The sequence below is a fragment of the Dysidea avara genome, chromosome 4 (genome assembly GCF_963678975.1).
Source record: "Dysidea avara chromosome 4, odDysAvar1.4, whole genome shotgun sequence".
Taxonomy (NCBI): domain Eukaryota; kingdom Metazoa; phylum Porifera; class Demospongiae; order Dictyoceratida; family Dysideidae; genus Dysidea; species Dysidea avara.
The window spans coordinates 4,853,170-4,872,474 of record NC_089275.1 but is presented as its reverse complement, the minus strand read 5'-3'; the positions used below and the strand labels follow the sequence as shown (position 1 = coordinate 4,872,474).

General features: G+C 37.9%; 1 protein-coding gene and 1 long non-coding RNA gene across 2 annotated transcripts; both read left to right on the top strand.

The window, feature by feature from the left end:
• The first annotated feature begins 581 nt into the window (after positions 1 to 581).
• Positions 582 to 9,861, top strand: LOC136252832 (uncharacterized). Its single transcript, XM_066045407.1, has 12 exons — positions 582 to 959; positions 1,052 to 1,349; positions 1,410 to 1,866; positions 2,172 to 2,341; positions 2,409 to 2,515; positions 2,569 to 2,939; positions 3,579 to 3,863; positions 3,913 to 4,066; positions 5,451 to 5,543; positions 8,607 to 8,720; positions 8,776 to 8,861; positions 9,571 to 9,861. Exons 1-12 carry the CDS (start codon positions 582 to 584, stop codon positions 9,758 to 9,760), a joined length of 2,703 nt encoding a protein of 900 aa, XP_065901479.1. The 3' UTR covers positions 9,761 to 9,861.
• Positions 9,862 to 14,024: 4,163 nt separating this feature from the next.
• Positions 14,025 to 17,130, top strand: LOC136253451 (uncharacterized). The gene is made up of 2 exons (XR_010700138.1): positions 14,025 to 16,296; positions 16,848 to 17,130. It is a non-coding gene; the product is annotated as an uncharacterized lncRNA (long non-coding RNA).
• The last annotated feature ends 2,175 nt before the right edge of the window (positions 17,131 to 19,305 follow it).

Genomic DNA, 19,305 nt, shown 5'->3' with positions numbered 1-19,305 from the left:
AGCATAAAATTAATAGCCTCTTCTGAATGTTCTGGATCTGAGTAGTACTCTTCTTCATCTCCACTAGTTGAGGCTGTATCATCATAAGTAGTAGAATACATAGTGTCATTTGTGTACTCCATATAGGATCATTAAAAACATTAGAGTAATTAGTCCTCAGGATTTGGAGGTTCCTCTTAATCATTACTTGCCAGTTTAGGATTGTCTTTAGTCAAAGCATCCACAGGATCTGAATAATGATATGATAACTCAGCAGGGTTGAACTTCTGCAATTATCTGGGGTATCGTAATCTGGTTGAGTGTTCCATTAAGTTTATAACTTTAACACAATTACACATATTCTTATTTACCTTGTACAATACAGAGCTATTATCTACTCTCTTGATCTCTGAATATTGGTTGGCTAAACCAGTTGTTGGTTCACATTCTCTCTAATTTAGAACTTTTCAATTCATATCTCTCTGAAATAAAAGCAAGACTAGCAATTCATGTTTTCGTTTTTGGCAAAATATTATTTTTACATGATGAAAGTTTTACCTCATGGAACTTTATCATTTTTCTTTTGCTTCCTGTAACACAGGATGATCACAATGAGTAAGAGGATAATGATGCAGATGATAACTCCTACCACACATCAAGCTATAATGCCAGTACTACCAGATGATGATGATGAGCTACCACCAACACCAGAGCCAGCATTACTTGAAGTGATTACTGATGAAGTGATAGCCATAGCTGTTGACAGAGAAGTAGATACAACTGGTGTCAAAATGGAAGGCATAGTTTCTGTCAAAGTAGAAGAAGGCACAACTGGTGTCAACATAGTAGACACAACTGGTGTCAATGTGGTAGACAACGTAATAGACGCAACTGGCCATGGTATCAACATAGAAAACACGTCTAGTATCAACATAGTTTATACAACCAGTATCAAGGTAGCAGACACAGCTGGTGTCAAAGTGGTGGACATAAGTTATGAAATAAATTTCAATGCATTATGACCACATCACTTAAGTGTAATAGCTATACACACAAGTATAAGAAAAATTAGTCTCCTACCTTTTTCAGTAGTTATGTCTACTACATTGACACCAGTTATGCCTACTACGTCGACACCAGTTATACGTACTACATCGACACCAGTTATGTCTACCACATCAACACCAGTTATGTCTCCTACTACATTGACACCAGTTATGCCTCCTACTACATCAACACCAGTTATGCTTACTACTACATCAACACCAGTTATGTCTACTACATCTACACCACTTATGCCTCCTTTTACACTGACACCAGTTATACCTACTGCATCGACACCAGTTATGCCTCCTACTGCATCGACACCAGTTATGCCTCCTACTACATCGACACCAGTTATGCCTCCTACTACATCTACACCAGTTAAGCCTCCTACTCCATCGACACCAGTAATGCCTCCTACTACATCGACACCAGTTATGCCTCCTACTCCATCGACACCAGTAATGCCTCCTACTACATCGACACCAGTTATGCCTCCTACTACATCGACACCAGTTATACCTCCTACTACATCGACACCAGTTATGCCTCCTACTACACCAACACCAGTTATGCCTCCTACATCGACACCAGTTATGCCTCCTACTACATCAACACCAGCTATGCCTCCTACTACATCGACACCAGTTATGCCTCCTACTATATCTACACCAGCTATGCCTCCTACTACATCTACACCAGTTATGCCTCCTACTACATCAACACCAGTTATGCCTCCTACATCGACACCAGTTATGCTTACTACATCGACACCAGTTATGCCTCCTACTACAGCAACACCAGTTATGTCTACTACATTGACACTGTCTACTACATTGTCTAGTTGAGACTACTAATCTGACTTCAGTTATGGTTATCACTACATCATCAGTTACCACTTTAACTTGTGTTGCTACTGTGAGATTTGCTGGTGGCACTGCTTGAAGGTTCTTAGTTTACTAATTTGTTAAGATGCCTTACTGTAGTTATACTGATAGTAAAGTGTCAGTAAACTTAAGTATATGGAACATAATTATTTTACTAAGTTTTAAACTCTCAGTAAAACATCAGTGAATGCGGGTTTACTGAAAAACTACTAAAATAACAAACAATTAACTGTTCCATATACTGGGGATATACCACTGTAGTAAACTAAGATACTTCAAGCAGTGTGGTAGCTCATCATCCTCTGGTAGTACTGGGATCATTGTTGGTTGTCTGGTAGGAGTTATCATCTGCATCATTATCCTCTTACTCATTGTGACCCTGCTATGGTACAGGAAGCGACAAAAGAAGGAAAAGGATAAAGTTCCACCAGGTAATATTTTCACCATATAATTGTGCATAAAAGAAAACAAGCACTGCTAGTCTTGCTTTTGTTTCAGAGAGATATGAGTTGAAAAGTTCTAAAAGAGAATATGAGCCAACAACTGGTTTAACCAACCAATATTCAGAGATCAAAAGAGTAGATAATAGTTCTGTATCGTACAAGGTAAACAAGAATACATTGTATATATAATTGTGTTAAAGTTATAAACTCAATAGAACACTCAACCAGATTATGATACCCCAGATTATTGCAGAGGTTCTATCAATAGCAACCCTGTGGAGTTATCATATTATTCAGATCCAGTGGACGCTTTGACTAGAGACAATCCTAAACTGGCAAGTAATGATTATGAGGCACCTCCAAATCCTGAGGACTATTTGTCTCCTTACTCTACTGTTTATAATGATCCTATGGAGTACACAAATGACACTACATATTCTACTCCTTACGATGATGCAAGAGTATCAGTCCCAACTAGTGGAGGTAAAGAAGAAGAGTATTACTCAGATCCAGGACATTCAGAAGAGGCTATTTATACTTGTTTTGAAAATAAAAGGTTTCGTGCTATCTGTGATAGTACTGTAAGGTTAGTGTGAGATATATATAGATTATGTGCACACAAAGCATACAGTGAGTGTTCAGTATTTGGCCTGTGAATGATGGTAGGCCTCAGCTGACTTAGCCAACATAAATTTACAGCATAACAGGCCAGCAAAAGCATCACACATTAACAATGATTTTAATTAAAATTTGGAATGCAGACAAGCAAGAAGTAAAACATGTAGCTCATTGTTACTCCAATTCATATCATAAATTCTTTTTTGGTACACCGTTAAAACAATTAAGGCACCCTAATTAAGCAACTGCTTACTCTAATGCAACAGTCAGGAAGTACTGATATGCTCTAATAAAACGGTCAACTCTTGATTGAGTATAATCTTGATTTTAAAGGCACATAAATATGTCCATAAAAAAGGCTTGGTAATTTGAGCACTACTTCATGATAGGTATTAAAATTTGTGCACATTTTGCTGGAGCCTTTTTGCTGAAGCCTAAAAGACGATCCAAGTTTATGTGGAATGAGTGAGAAGGAAACAGTTTACTGGGTTCATAGTTTAACAACTGTGCCATTCACCAAAACCTTCAATTGAGTGTTATGTATCTATATAACACAATTCTGGTGGATATATTATTTGATACACAGAATGCTTTAAAGTATTTCCAGGGTTTTACAAAAGCTTGGTTCTGGTGAGTTTGGAATGGTTAATTTGGGCACATGGACTGACGGTTCTGCTGATCCTATACAAGTAGCAGTGAAGACACTCAAGTCAGAATGTTCAGAGTCAGACAGGGTCAAGTTTCTGAGGGAGGCAGCCATTATGGGTCAGTTAAAGGACAACCACATAGTGGAGTTGTATGGAGTAGTGACTGAAAAAGAAAGTAAAATGATCATACTGGAATACATGCCTAAAGGAGACCTTCATGAATTTTTAATTGGCTTAAAAAACATGTAAGAAACTGTATGTAGTAAATGATAGTTTTCAATAGTAAACACACAGGACACCACCTGAAGCTTGTGAGGAGTTGAAACATGATCTGCTAAGTTTCTGTAGACAAGTATCGTCAGGACTTAATTATCTTGCTTCAAAACACTTTGTACACAGAGATCTTGCTGCTAGGAATGTACTAGTATCAAGTGATGATGTATGTAAGGTGTGTTGAGTAACTTAACTCTTCAGTTCATGTGATTGACCATAGCATTATATCTTTTTGTAAAAATAGGTGGCTTGCTAGTTTTCCTATAATCCTGTCACCTACAAAATAGGAATATAATAGGATTTTAGAAAAACTAGCCTGCCATACACTACAAAGATGCAATAACTTATCAACTTAGAACACTTATTCTCTGCACTATACCTGTTTGTTGAGTTTCACATGGAAAGTTTCAGAACTGCAGCAGTTATACTGTAGCACTAGTTTTCATACTGGGTTTGAGTTGCATGGAGGGTCAAGAGGTGGGCAACAGCAGTGAAGGAGGACAGTGATTGTAGGATAGGCCCTAAGATTGTGCTAGTTCCTTATTAGCAGATGATGTTTTGACACTTTATAAGATTATCTACCCTTGTACTTCTGTTTCTCATCAAATTGAATTCTTGCAAGGGAAGAATTCAGTTTCCAGCTTGTCTACATGCCAGTAGAGACAGTTCTCAAAGTCATCCTATTTATAGTTTAAGAACTGTAGCTACCAAATGGCGGAATCAGTTCTGATGAACAGATTTGGCGTACTTTTGCAAAATCTGGCTGAATGGTGTTTATTTTATTGTAAATAATCAGTAGCTATCTAGATTACCTATACAAGTGACTTAGATTTGATTATACATGTGCCAGGTTAAAAATGCCATCGGTCTGTAATTACTTTTACAATGAATGACTTGAAAACTGTGACCTATTTTTGGAAAACAAATCTTTTGGGCACATAGACAACAAATAACACCAGCAAAATGGTCATATTCACTAACAGTTTCAAACTAATCAGCTACATGACTTTGACTTGTCTTAAATTTGTCAGGTCTGCTTGCTGCACACAGACATCTGTAGGTCTTTCACAGCCCATACATTGGTATAGTGGCCTTGGGAAGGTACTGGGGTGATTGTAGATGATGTCATCGGCTTGAATTGGTTGGCAAAGTTACATATTCAAGTATGAAATATTATATATTATTACAGTAGTACATCTGTAATGGTTGGCATACAATTTGGCCTGGAACTTTCCATTATGATCTTCCTCCATTTTGAACCTATCTGGTTCCCACCTCACTACCCTCACCCCTTTGTGAGGACTCATGATACAGCAATACTCATGAAAAATCAACAAATGGTGGAAGATTGTAGAGGCTGCTGTAGATGTTCTAAAAAGCCATAAATGTTAAGGAAATTTCACCATGCAGTATACAGTAGCTGCTAAGGTTATTATTCATACATTAGGGCCCAAAAGGTAGATTTTCCAAAATCAGGTTACATAATAATGTTGTCACGGATCCTAAACATAATGTCATTTTGAATGTACTGTAGCCAACTTGTAGTAGTTGTGTTACAGATTGCAGATTTTGGGATGGCACGTGATGTATCTAATGACACCAATATTGTGTCCACAGGAGAGAAAATACCAGTAAAGTGGACTGCTCCTGAAGTGAGTGTGAATTGATGAATGTAATGATACAATTTAAATTGGACAAGTCAATGGTAAAACACAGTCCACTACCTGGAATCCAGTGACTGTAATGATACCACAGGGATCAGGGACAGTTGTTCATTACAACTACAGTAACTAATACCTTTGTGCATTGTATCTTGTTTTCCCTTGTGGAACTTATAATTATGTGCAAATTAAGTTTGACACAATCGGTTAAATGTCTGGCTACTAGAATTAAAATGTACTAGTAGACAAATTCCAGCTGATAGAATAATCAGTGCCAACCTGTGTATCACAGATTGTACATCCATAGTCGTAAAGTTTTTTGAATTCAACTGAAATAGCCAATCAAATGTGAGGAATCCCGTTCATATTCATTCTTATTGGTTCGTTTTCCACATGACACCATAGACTTTGATGACCATATATATGCATAATTCATGCTACATGTATAGGTTCAACAGTTGATGCAGCCATACTTTTTGCATAATTGGTACATACAAGATGTTATAGATCAAGGGACAAAACATTGAAAACAACCAGATTCCTATAGAATGTAGTGCTTTAATATAATATCCATTTAAACACACACAAGACATTAAACTTGTCATTATTGGACCCAAGTTGAAATAGGCTGGGTGTATGCATCAATGTCAGTGGTGATTGTAAAGACTAGAGAGAAGTGTTACACTACTGGCACAATGTCAAGTGCTGAGCAATGGTATTGTAATGACTGTTATATTAGGTTAGAAAGTATGTAATAGAAAAGTTCCTTGGTATGAATACAAAGAGCATTTCCTTATGATTAGTTATGAATCTGTCCTGAAACTGTCTAAAATGCACTTGGTGTAATATCAAGTGTAAAGGCGTACTTGTGACCGGATTTGCGAAAAGGGGTCAGCCAAACACATTCTATTTACCAATGCTGATGATTAATAACTTAATATTGGAAAAAGGTATTGACGTGAAATTTGGTCAGTAGTGAGTACTAACATAGCTTAATGGATGGTAAAAAGTTCAGGTTTATATGTTAACTGAACACTGAGTTATGGTCTCCCGAGTTAATAGAATTGGATGTGTGTGGAAGACCCCTTTTCGCAAATCCGGTCACATTTTAGTATCAACATTTAGGGATACTATAAATGACAAAACTTCAGTATTACTTCAGTTTGGCAAGTCAGAATTGCGGAGATAAAAGCTTGTAGTGAATTTACCACACAGCGAAATACTAGAAGCTAGAATTATGCTGGCAAGGTTCATAATGCAGGCAATGTCACCTAGAGATTAATTAAAATAACTGAAGGCCAAGATAATTAATTGCGAATAACTGAGAACACATTGTTTGAGGGGCTGTAAATTATGTAGAAACCTTGTCATTGCATTGTAACATGTGAGAAATTCCCAAGAAAAAAATTGGGCAAGAGAGAGGCACTAACTGTAGCCACTAGCATCAAAGTGTTTCTACTTGTGTTCAACTCATTACACAGTATTGCAAATGAACAGTTTGTGAAGTACCTCTGCAACCAACCCAGCCACTAAAATTAATGTGGTGGGAGTCATCGATGCACTATCCACAAATCAACATCCACATGGTAGTGGAGAATTGGAAGGAATGGGACACAAAGGAGGACAAGGGAAAATCCATGATGCATGCATTGTATAGCAGCTACAGTAGGCAAAAAAGCACATCTTGGACTTAAGCTACAACAACAGTGAAGAATCCAAGCCCATAGTGTTAACCATAGTCAGGTTATGCTTGGCTGAAGGCATCAGTCAATTAGGTATATAGTTAGTGAAAAATAATTAAAATTAAAATTTGATAGAGAACATAGTTATGTGGTAGTTGAAGGCTTGTTTGGTGGGTTTAATTATGTCTAACCGATATTGTGAATTTGTCATAAAAAGTGAAGTTGGTTTTAGGTGATACATTTTAGTAACCTTCACATTCCCTATACTATACAGTGCTTCCCATTCTGTATGACAGAACCTGTGATCTAGTCTTGTGGTTACATACCATGTGAAAAATGACAAAGTAAAACACAAAATATCCTCACATTCTGGTCAAGATGGATGTTAGTGGCATTTAGCTAATTGAGTGTGAGACACTATTAATGTAACATTGACACTAAACTTGGTTTTATTGCAGTTCTGGAATAATTTCACATGCAACACTAAGACTCAGTATCTCCTAATTGATTAATTGTGACCGGAAGGGGGTCTACCAGAAACATACACACACACCCAATTTATCAGCTGATGATTTGATTGGTTTACTTGTGCCAACTATGCTGGCATAATTTCAAGCATAATAGGCTAGCAAAATCATCAGGCAATGTAATAGGATGATTTTCAAGATTTTAAATTAAAATGTACAATGTGTGCCCCAAAAACATGAACACGCTACACTGAATTTCATATCAAAAAATGTGTAAAGTTGCTATTTTTATTGTTTCTTGGCTGATTATTCACTTTTCGTGTATTCACATTTTGTGGAAATAAGATTGAGGTGCTCTAATAGAGTAGTTAGTACAGCAGTCAGGAAAGGCTGATATACTCTAATAAAACAGTCAACTCTAGAGCTTTTGAAAGCATAATTTTGAGCATAATAGGCTGGTACTGCTCAAAAGCACAATAGCTAGATTATTTTAAAAGCATAATTGGCTCAAGCCTATGACAAAAAGCTACTGACTTAAAAAATTTGGCTAGCGATGAGTATACTATACCAACGTAGTGAAACAGGTGAAGTTTATTATGTGCCTTGAACCATTAGTTATGGTCTTCCAAGTTCATAGAATTAGATTGTGGCATAGTTAATGTGGCTATTACAGTATATGTATAGTGGGTAATAAGGTTTAGATGGGGTCTAGGTATCCTAGTAACACAGTATCATATTGATAGAGTTGCATAAAAATTGTGCCTTTATAACATATTAGTGCTGCATTGATGTGTATTGCAGTCCCCTATAAGTAATTGTTTAATTAACTCTTGACCATATACAAACTATTTTGATGTGGACATTCAAATGCAAGTCAATTATAAAGTAGATGTATTTGCATATAGGCAATTTTCTACAAGAAGTACTCAATACAAAGTGATGTGTGGAGTTTTGGATGTGTAATGTATGAGATATGGAGTTTGGGTCACAAGCCATTTGAGGACTGTGATGGTAGAGAGGTACAATTATTTAACGCTGTTCTAATTTTATGAGTTCTGTTGATTATTTACATAGTACTTGATCAAGATCACTACTGGATACAGACTACCACCACCTCCTGGATGTCCTAGAGCTGTTTACAAGTTGATGATCCAGTGTTGGTAAGGACATGACAACTTGATGCTGCTGTGTTGAAATTAAACATAGGACTTCGCCTTGAAATAAATATTTAATTCTAAAATTTCGTTCAAAGCATTTCCTGTATGCAGCTTTAGAGGAAACAAACTGTATAATAACCTAATATCATATTATACAACTGCAGTGCATTCTGCAACTTAATTGTATTACAAAATCAATAATATTAAATTTTAATGAGGTTTGAAATTTTGCATTATTGCATCACTATTGCACAATGGCATAAAAAGTTGTGAGTAGCTACCTAGTTGTAATAGCCAATCAGCAATATCTCCATTTAAGACTTTGGAAAGGCAATCAGTATTTTTAAAAGTGTTTATCTATCATGATTATGGTGATATCAACAAAACAACATTTTATAGGTACGTATGTAGCACAGAAGTCAAGTATGAAGGTATTGGCATAGCAGGTCTGATTGGTTTTCCACAAAAAGGGAGGTTAGTTCGTCACAAAAGGGAACTAAAAAAGTGTTTTGCTACTGTAGTCATATGAAGAGTTCATAATTAGTGGCTTCCAATTTTAAAATATACTTCCAATCAGCAAATGATCACTAAAGTCTCTTCAAATTCCCATGGAGCCCCCTGGATCCACTAATGCTGATAAAATCACTAAAACATTAAATTAAAGTTTCTTTTCATGTGGTAAAATGATTGTATCCATATTGTTTTATTACAGGGATCCAGTACCAAATAAACGCATCAATCCCTGTGAAATATCAAGGACATTGCAGAAGTCAGACAGAGCATTACTACCCAGTCCTACAGCACCCAGTGATTTAGAAGAGTTGTCCACAACATTGGGAGCATCTCTGGATACAAGCAGTCACATCTTTACTGACCTCCAAAATACATATTTGCATATATAACATTTTCTTCAACTTTGAATTTTCACATATCACTGTAGTTGCACCAATATACAGAATATGTACAGTAGCTGTAATGCATTATCATTAGATGGTCATATTCATTCAGTTGTGTGGTAAGCAATTGGTTACGACAGAGGCATTAGTTACCTACAGTCCTACACCATCTTGCCCCTTGGGGTGTGCCATGGCAACCAACATGCTAACTATCTATAGTTGCAATGACGATCTGTTGACGAGTCAAGTGATGACATTAATTTTATCACAATATATATACATATGCTATGATTCATTTGCATATTCTACTTGACAGTGTGATGAACTTATACATTTCCTGATCATGATTGCTTAAACATCACTGAAGATCACCATACAGATATTGCTTCTATAACTTGTGATTATCAGGCTGTACTTTGTATCAAGACACACGATAGTGTCGTGCGGCCCAAGCAGCCGGCGCGCCACACCGTGAGTATATTAACAGGAAGAAAGAAAACGCAATTTTCACACCTATGTAGCTCTGTGATCCCTTATCCGATTGGAACCAAATTTGCTAGAGACATGCCGCCCAGTTAGGGGAGTCTACATACCAAATTTGAAGAAAATCGCTCCAGCCATTTCCGAGATACGAACGAACAAAATTTCGTTTTAATTTCTTCTTCTTCTTCTTCTTCATCTTCTTCATTTCGCACACTTCGCAAAATTCGCCATAAAACACGAATGCGTGCTCGGATTGGGCTGAAATTTGGCACACTTAAAGGGCTCATTAAGGCGGATCTCCGTACCAACTTTGGTAGGACATTCACGGAGTTATGACCGATTATTTGCGTAAAATAAAGTCGAAGGTCTGTTACGCCTACAGGGTAAACTCCTTTGAGGAATCAGTTGAAAATTGCTATATGGATGGAGCAACCATCGTAGGAGTGCCTTTTTGTGGTGTGAAAGGAATCGGGATAAATACCATGGAGATATGACACAAAACCCAACCTGTGTCAAAATTACGCGATCGATTTTTATGAATAAAAAAACTATTAGTTTTCGTGTCTACCAGGCAAATCACTTAGAGCAACGAGCTGAAAATCAGTATGTAGCTGGAATAATCATCATAGAAAGTTCTTGCAGTAGTACAGAAGAATCGGATTACAAATCACCGAGTTATGATTCGAAAGGCAACTACGTGCGACAAATGCGAGATCGAGATACTCTAATAGAACAGTCACCCTAATAAAGCATTCAACTGCATTTATAATTTACTCAGTTATATTACATTGCAAGTTATTCTGTAGGGAATTCAGCTACAAACAAGTCACCCTGTAGTCAGATCAGCTAGAAGAAGGTACCTAATAGAGAGTTCAGCTACAAAGAAGCCATCATGCAGAGAGTTCAGCTCAAATAAATCACCCTGTAGAGAATTCAGCTACAAACAAATTGCCCTGTAGAGAGATCAACTAGAAGAAGTCACATTGTAGAGAGTTCAGTTACAAAGAAACAATCATGCAAAGAGTTTAGCTGCAAACAAATCAGCCAGTAGAAAGTTCCGCTATGAACAGATCACACTGTAGAGAGTTCAGTTACAGACAAGTCATCCTGTAGATAGATCAGCTAGAAGAAGTCACTTTGTAGAGAGTTCAGCTACAAAGAAACCACCATGTAAGAGAGTTCAGCTGCAAACAAATCACCTGTAGAGAGTTCAGCTAGGAACAAGTTACCCTGTACAGAGATCAGCTAGAAACAAGTCATCCTGTAGAGAGTTCAGCTAGAAGAAGTTACATTGTAGAGAGTTCAGCTACAAAGAAACTACCATGTAGAGAGTTCAGCTGCAAACAAATCGCCCTGTAGAGAATTCAACTACAAACAAATCACCCTGTAGAAAGATCAGCTAGAAGAAGTTACCTTGTAAAGAGTTCAGCTAAAAACAAATCACCTGTAGAGAGTTCAGCTAGAAACAAGTCACCCTGTAGAGAGTTCAGCTAGAAGAAGTCACATTGCAGAGAATTTAGCCACAAAGAAACTACCATGTAGAGAGTTCAGCTGCAAACAAATCGCCCTGTAGAGAATTCAGCTACAAACAAATCACCCTGTAGAAAGATCAGCTAGAAGAAGTTACCTTGTAGAGAGTTTAGCTACAAACAAATCACCCTGTAGAGAGTTCAGCTAGAAACAAGTCACCCTTAGAGAGTTCAGCTAGAAGAAGTTACATTGTAGAGAGTTCAGCTAGAAGAAGTTACATTGTAGAGAGTTCAGCTACAAAGAAACTACCATGTAGAGATTTCAGTCATCCTGAACTCTCTACAAGGTAACTTCTTCTAGCTGATCTTTCTACAGGGTGATTTGTTTGTAACTGAATTCTCTACAGGGCGATTTGTTTGCTGCTGAACTCTCTACATGGTAGTTTCTTTGTAGCTGAACTCTCTACAATGTAACTTCTTCTAGCTGAACTCTCTACAGGGTGATTTGTTTGTAGCTGAACCCTCTACAGGGTGATTTGTTTGTAGCTGAACTCTCTACAAGGTAACTTCTTCTAGCTGATCTTTCTACAAGGTGATTTGTCTGTAGCTGAATTCTCTACAGGGCAATTTGTTTGCTGCTGAACTCTCTACATGGTAGTTTCTTTGTAGCTAAACTATCTACAATGTAACTTCTTCTAGCTGAACTCTCTACAGGGTGACTTGTTTGTAGCTGAACCCTCTACAGGGTGATTTGTTTGCAGCTGAACTCTCTACAAGGTAACTTCTTCTAGCTGATCTTTCTACAGGCTGATTTGTTTGTAGCTGAATTCTCTACAGGGCGATTTGTTTGCTGCTGAACTCTGTACATGGTAGTTTCTTTGTAGCTGAACTCTCTACAATGTAACTTCTTCTAGCTGAACTCTCTACGGGTGACTTGTTTCTAGCTGATCTCTCTACAGGGTGACTTGTTTCTAGCTGAACTCTCTACAGGGTGATTTGTTTGTTGCTGAATTCTCTACAGGGCGATTTGTTTGCAGCTGAACTCTCTATATGGTGGTTTCTTTGTAGCAGAACTCTCTACAACATAGGCGATTCTTCTAAGGGGGGGCCATGGCCCCCCCTGTTAAAAAATAACTTTTAAAAAATCTTGGGGAAAAGTTGCTGTATAGATTGGCATTGTTATTTTTAGCATTTTCATGTTTTTAGAACAAATTTTAGGGTGTTTTCAAGCCTTTAAATTGCAAAAATCCTGCAGCTTCTGGGGGTTGTACCCCCAGACCTCCCTGAAAATTCTACTTTATACTATAGCCAAACAACAATAGTTATGCTGTTCCCTACTGGGCCCCCCCTGTAGGTCAGGTCTAGAATCGCCACTGCTCTACAAAGTGACTTCTTCTAGCTGATCTATCTACAGGATGACTTGTCTCTAACTGAACTCTCTACAAAGAAACTACCATGTAGCAGGGGCGTAGCTAGCCAGACGGTGGTGGGGGGGCAGACATCCCCCACAAAACACCCGACATTGTTCATAATTGCACAAAAGGCTAATGACCCAATGACGGGTTAGCCAACATACGGTGTTGTATTATTATTATACAGCTTATGTAACTAGCTATATAACTACTTTATTACTGATTGCTACCATGCAGTTATCACTTATCAATGGAAATATTTTCGTCGAGCATCATCGCACGTGCCACTACTGTACTCCAACAAATTCGTCCACAATCCAGTAGAACTACATTGTGAATATTTTAGTACAAATACAATCCCATCCAAAAACAGCTTATAGCTGTAAAAAAAGTGCGCGTCCAAGTAAAGCAGAGTTAACTGCGACAAAAAGTAATGATATCATAATGCGGCCATGTGCGAGGTGTGCAAGTTGTAAAATTAATATTAGCTAATCAGATAATACAATGTTATTGTTAAAGTGTTAATGAGAACTATGTGATGCTGCTAGTTTTTAAGTGTGTGAGCATCTTCATAAATGCTACATAAATTTAATTCTCAATAAAGCAATGTGTATAGATTCTCTGATAGTAATAAATAGTTTGAGTTTGGCCACCTTTCCTTTGTTTGTAGCATGCCGTATACAGGAAAGGCGGCCAAACTCAAACTATTTATTACTATCAGAGAATCTATACACATTGCTTTATTGAGAATTAAATTTATGTAGCATTTATGAAGATGCTCACACACTTAAAAACTAGCAGCATCACATAGTTCTCATTAACACTTTAACAATAACATTGTATTATCTGATTAGCTAATATTAATTTTACAACTTGCACACCTCGCACATGGCCGCATTATGATATCATTACTTTTTGTCGCAGTTAACTCTGCTTTACTTGGACGCGCACTTTTTTTACAGCTATAAGCTGTTTTTGGATGGGATTTCAATACTTTTTGTTAGAATAAGCAATGCACTGTTGATAACAGTAGGTGAGTTTCCATGGTTTTGACAGAAACCCCAGATTACAGTGACAGAATATTAAAATATAACTGTAATTTTAGTGGCCAGGGCCACCCACATTGGGGGTAACTGGGGTATTTTTCCCCCTACCACAGCCCGAAAGGGGCCACTTGAATACCTGTTTAAAGAAAGATCGATATACTCTAATAGAGCAGTCAGGATCTCGACCCTTACTTGCCCCTGGGCCCCTCTTTAACTCTTTTCCCTGGGCCCTCTAATTTCTCTGGACGGCCCTGTCAGTGGCATGCAACTACAGTCAACTAACACCCATTTTAACTAGTACACCCTTAACAACACTTTGCCTTTCATCTTGTACTGCATTGAAACGATCAAGATACTCTATTAGAGCAGTCACAAAACAGCTGTAACACAACAATCAATATTTAGCATAGTTACAACTTCTGCTTAGCATCGGATTGTATAGTTTAAATTACTAGCTACTTACAGACTTTACAATATAAAAATATGGCACTGGTAGAAATGTGACTGTTCTATTAGAGTATCTCGATCTACTTCAAGCATTGACTAATTCAAGTGAAGAAGTTACGTCCCTGCCAAGAGATCTTGTGAAATGAAATGAGAATAGTAAAGAAAAGGCAAGTATGTACAGAGACAATAGAGGGGCGCATAATTATGTCCTGTTGTAAATAAACGCCTTTAAAATTTATATTACTACTAAATAAACGCACCAGAATAGGCTTGTGTGGCTGTTGTCTCCAAGGTTGTCTCATTACTTGTCTTTTCGTGTTGAAGGGATTTAGTCGCAATTGGTGAGTTTAACTATACATGTATTTGTGTTGTAAAACTTAATTGTAAAAAGGCGATTAGCACATATCATGATAAACATGTATTTGTCACAGTACAGTCTCTCACGAAGTCACGTATTATTACGAGACATTGGACCAGGGTAAAAAACTTACTGCTATATTTAGAGGTTGTAGCGTTTGTATATCTTAGTATCTTAATAAATAATCCCCCATGATCACTAATCACTAATAGTACAGTGAAAGCTGGTCATTATTCAGGCCGTAGGGACAAAATTTTCTGACCTTGCCTTTTAAAGAGGTGGCTGCATTATGCGGCCTTAAAAAAAAGTAAGAAGCATGCTGTTCTAACTGGCTATAGAGATGGATTTAGTGTATGACAGCGTATGAGACAGTGAGTGCTGGCAGCAAGGGGGCAGCCAATCTGTTAGAGCACCAAAAGCACTGCTTCAGACATAGGCAGTTGACTGTCAGCCCCAAGTGTAAAAAGTTTCACTATTGGTCCTTATAAGCTCCTGATGAAGAAAGTGATGAAGTCATTATCCATAGGATATATGTTTCAGAGTATCCATTTCAGTTCTCAATATAGTAGCCAAGTATAAGATGAACATAACACAGCATTCCAGTAGTTAAGTGGTGACCACAACACTGCCTGAGTTAAACTGTGGTGAGATTTGAGACTACCAGAAGCCCTGGAATGTCTTCAACACATGAAATACCAAATATCTAATACCTGGCTTTCATCCACAGTGGACCTGTCTTGGTGGCCACTTGTACAAAAGGGAAACAGCTGCCACACAGTCTTGCGAGTGAAACAATTAGTTGCCACACCCCTTAATTATCTATTTGTAAAATCTTTAGCAAAATTGTGTGTGCGAGCAAGTGCGATGTGGCAGTGCCGTGTATATGGTTGCTGCCTAGCAGTGACACATCACGAGTATTGAAGTCACAATGCGTTACTGTATCATCCATCTAAATACAATCTCTGAATGTGTCATTTTGTGTAGAGAGCAATCTTCCACAAGAAGTGACCTGCAGATTTCAGTGTATATTGTTAACCATTAATATTGTTCACAATATTGTGAACTACAGTATATGTACAGTGAAACCTCACTTAGTGGCCACCTCTTTAATAAGACCACCTCATTATATTGGCCACCTCTAGTAGGTCCCAAATATAGCTAAGCATTACTTATGACCTCATTAATAAGGCCACCTTGTTATTCAGGCCAAATTTTTTGGTCCCACAGCCTGCCATATTAATGAGGTTTCATTGTACTTATGTGAATTTTTATTTTTCGTAACTTTTCTTCAGGTTTACTGATGGGCACTATGAAGCATTGTTGACTGGTACGTGTATAATGTGGTGACTTGAAATGCTAAAACAGTATGTAGCATGTCTTGTATGTACATGTAATGTGTTGTAATGTGTCCACACATCCACACATCTTTGAAATAAATATAATTGTATTCTCTATAAATAGTCAGTTCCATTGTGCCACTGGGTCATAAGTTAGTTGAGTATGGATCATCCAGGGCACTTGAGTCACATTTTGTCCTGGCCAAGTGGATCTCATCCACTGACAGAATATACAGGATCAGATCACGTGTATAAATTACGGTGGAACTTGTTTATTGCCACCTTCACTCATTCAGCAGGTAACAGTGTATAAATTCTCAATTGGAATTGGCTTTTCAAGAGTGGTTGTCTTTCTATACTAGTGGCCATTAAGACAGGTTGTACTGATAGAGTGTACATACTAGAGATGCAAGAATATCCTCCACTTAGTGTCGTTTGATAGTGATGCAATGGAGACTATGTATTATTGCATTTAAATACTATGCTATTATATTGCAACTCTAGCACGTATTTATAACAGGAATGTTTGTTAACTGTTTAGACATACTGGAGCCACACCCACTCATCTGGATTCTACAAATGGAGTCATACCAACTTGTTGTCATCATACTCACTCATTACTCCCATTGTGTTTGGATGAATATACATGCCGTCATGTGAGACTCGCTACCATGGCGGGCCACTGGAAAACATTTGCATAGCAGTTATATTACAGTCATTATTGTACAATTCTTACATTATTGTTGTGAAAAGTGTTTGGTATTCATGTGTCTCCTCTGTATGTTGTAATTACATGTGTAATTTTGTGTGGGGGTGCTATAAAATGCAATAATGCATGGTGACAATTGTATTAGGCGATTTTGCACACTTCCTTTTAAGCTAGCTACATGTGCTAATTACTCACAGCTTGTGTCAACAACTGGTAACCGCAGTTATACTCTTGTGTCATTCTTTAAGCCGTGCCCTTAGAGGACAAATTATGTGGGGGCGACTAATTTCAAAACGAAGGATGGTATATGCAGCACCATAGATTATATCTATGGACTATAATCTATGGCAGCACACTTCTTGGTGGCTATATGTACTGATTAACTACATAGAGCGCCAGTTCATCAATACCCAGTGACCGCAGTTGTGCTCTGCGTCATTCTTTAAATTCCGAGTAAAATTCTTAGAGAGCAAATGACGTGGGGGCGACTAAATTCAAATTTCAAACTAGCCATTCTCGAAAACAAATGTTTCAATCTGAACGAAACTTTTAGAACAGTTTAAAGACACATTGCCCTACATGCCAAGCGAGTATTGCGGAAAACAACAATCTGGGATTTGTATTTGGCCTGTAGGTCGACTGAGGACGACTGAAACTTCATTTGGTGCTGAAATCACGACTGTAGGGTAATCATGTATGGTGAAATCGATGATGTGAATCTTGAGGTGATTGAGTGAATACTGAAGCGATAACAGGGCGATCAATGTTCGGAATGCACAAAGGAACGCAAGGCATACACCTGCGGTTGCGTCTAACCGCATGCGATAAAAAAAAAATTAAAAAATAAAAAAAAATGAAACTTCCCCTTTGATGTCGGCAACCTCGATCACGAAACAATCGGCATGGATTTGCTTCACTGCTTGTGTGGTAGTTACTAGTGACACGATGAGTTCAACTCCAGAGTTTCAGAGGGATAGCGTAAATGACGGGTGGATTACAGGAAGGCCGAATTTGACAACGTTCGTTCTTGTAAAATCCTCACGTAGTGGTCGCGTCATTTATTGTCTGCGGCGCGCGTTTCTGCTTTACTGGCCGCGCGACTCACTACCGTGAGTCTTGATGTGTCACAGTTAGAGTAACTCACCTAAAATCGGACGGGCTCCAAAATCGGACTCAATTATTCGAGCTAGAACAGGAATTTTTGAACAACTTATATGTCTTCAGATAGTTCAAGGCTGTGGGACTTTGGGCACCACGTATCAGCTTTCTCGGCTTCTTTGTCTGGTGGCAGCAGCCCTGCAAAGCCATTTCCGATTAATACGTATAATCGGAAAAAACAGTCGATTCACGGACACTCACCGTATACATATCAGACTTGCATTCAATCAACAGTTTTCTACCTTACAGTAGTAGAGTAACTCATCTACTTTCTAAATATCCCTGGTTTATTAAATCAAATCCTTTTAATCACGAATTACAAATCAAATAAAATGAGACGTCACTGGAGTAATAATCGCACTATGAATTTAAGTATACGGAAGTAAACGATGTTTGTAAAAGTATACGGTGAACATTTCCCGTATACGTATCTCAAACAACGTATACTTAATCAAGTTTCCGTATACTTAAATTTATGGTGCGATTATTACTCCAGTGACGTCTCATTTTATTTGATTTGTAATTCGTGATTAAAAGGAGTTGATTTAATAAACCAGGGATATTTAGAAAGTAGATGAGTTACTCTACTACTTTAAGGTAGAAAACTGTTGATTGAATGCAAGTCTGATATGTAGACGGTGAGTGTCCGTGAATCGACTGTTTTTTCCGATTATACGTATTAATCGGAAATGACTTTGCAGGGCTGCTGCCACCAGACAAAGAAGCCGAGAAAGCTGATACTTGGTGCCCAAAGTCCCACAGCCTTGAACTATCTGAAGACATATAAGTTGTTCAAAAATTCCTGTTCTAGCTCGAATAATTGCGTCCGATTTTGGAGCCCGTCCGATATTAGGTGAGTTCCTCTACTTACGTCAGCCACAGTCTGTGCTGCAGTCCTAGTACACTGGCATAGTATGACGAGCTCACTCACTTCAGCGGGCGAAATTCAAACGCCATGTATTGGCACGAAATCCCAACTCTATACCTTTCCTGTTAGCAGACTTTGTAAGCTTGTGACGGATCATCTGACTGACTGACAAAGTGAAAAAAATTAAACTGGCATGCCATACACTGTATACGAAGATCCAGTGTGATTAACTCGGGAAAATAAAGTTGGTCCATTTAACACTTT

What these genes read in the sequence shown, in the direction of transcription:
- LOC136252832 (XM_066045407.1), top strand. Translation starts at nt 582, where the DNA reads ATGATCACAATGAGTAAGAGGATAATGATGCAGATGATAACTCCTACC. An exon ending in ACTGTCTACTACATTGTCTA is followed by an intron (nt 1,867 to 2,171) that starts GTTGAGACTACT and finishes ATACCACTGTAG; the next exon opens with TAAACTAAGATACTTCAAGC. An exon ending in AAGTTGATGATCCAGTGTTG is followed by an intron (nt 8,862 to 9,570) that starts GTAAGGACATGA and finishes GTTTTATTACAG; the next exon opens with GGATCCAGTACCAAATAAAC.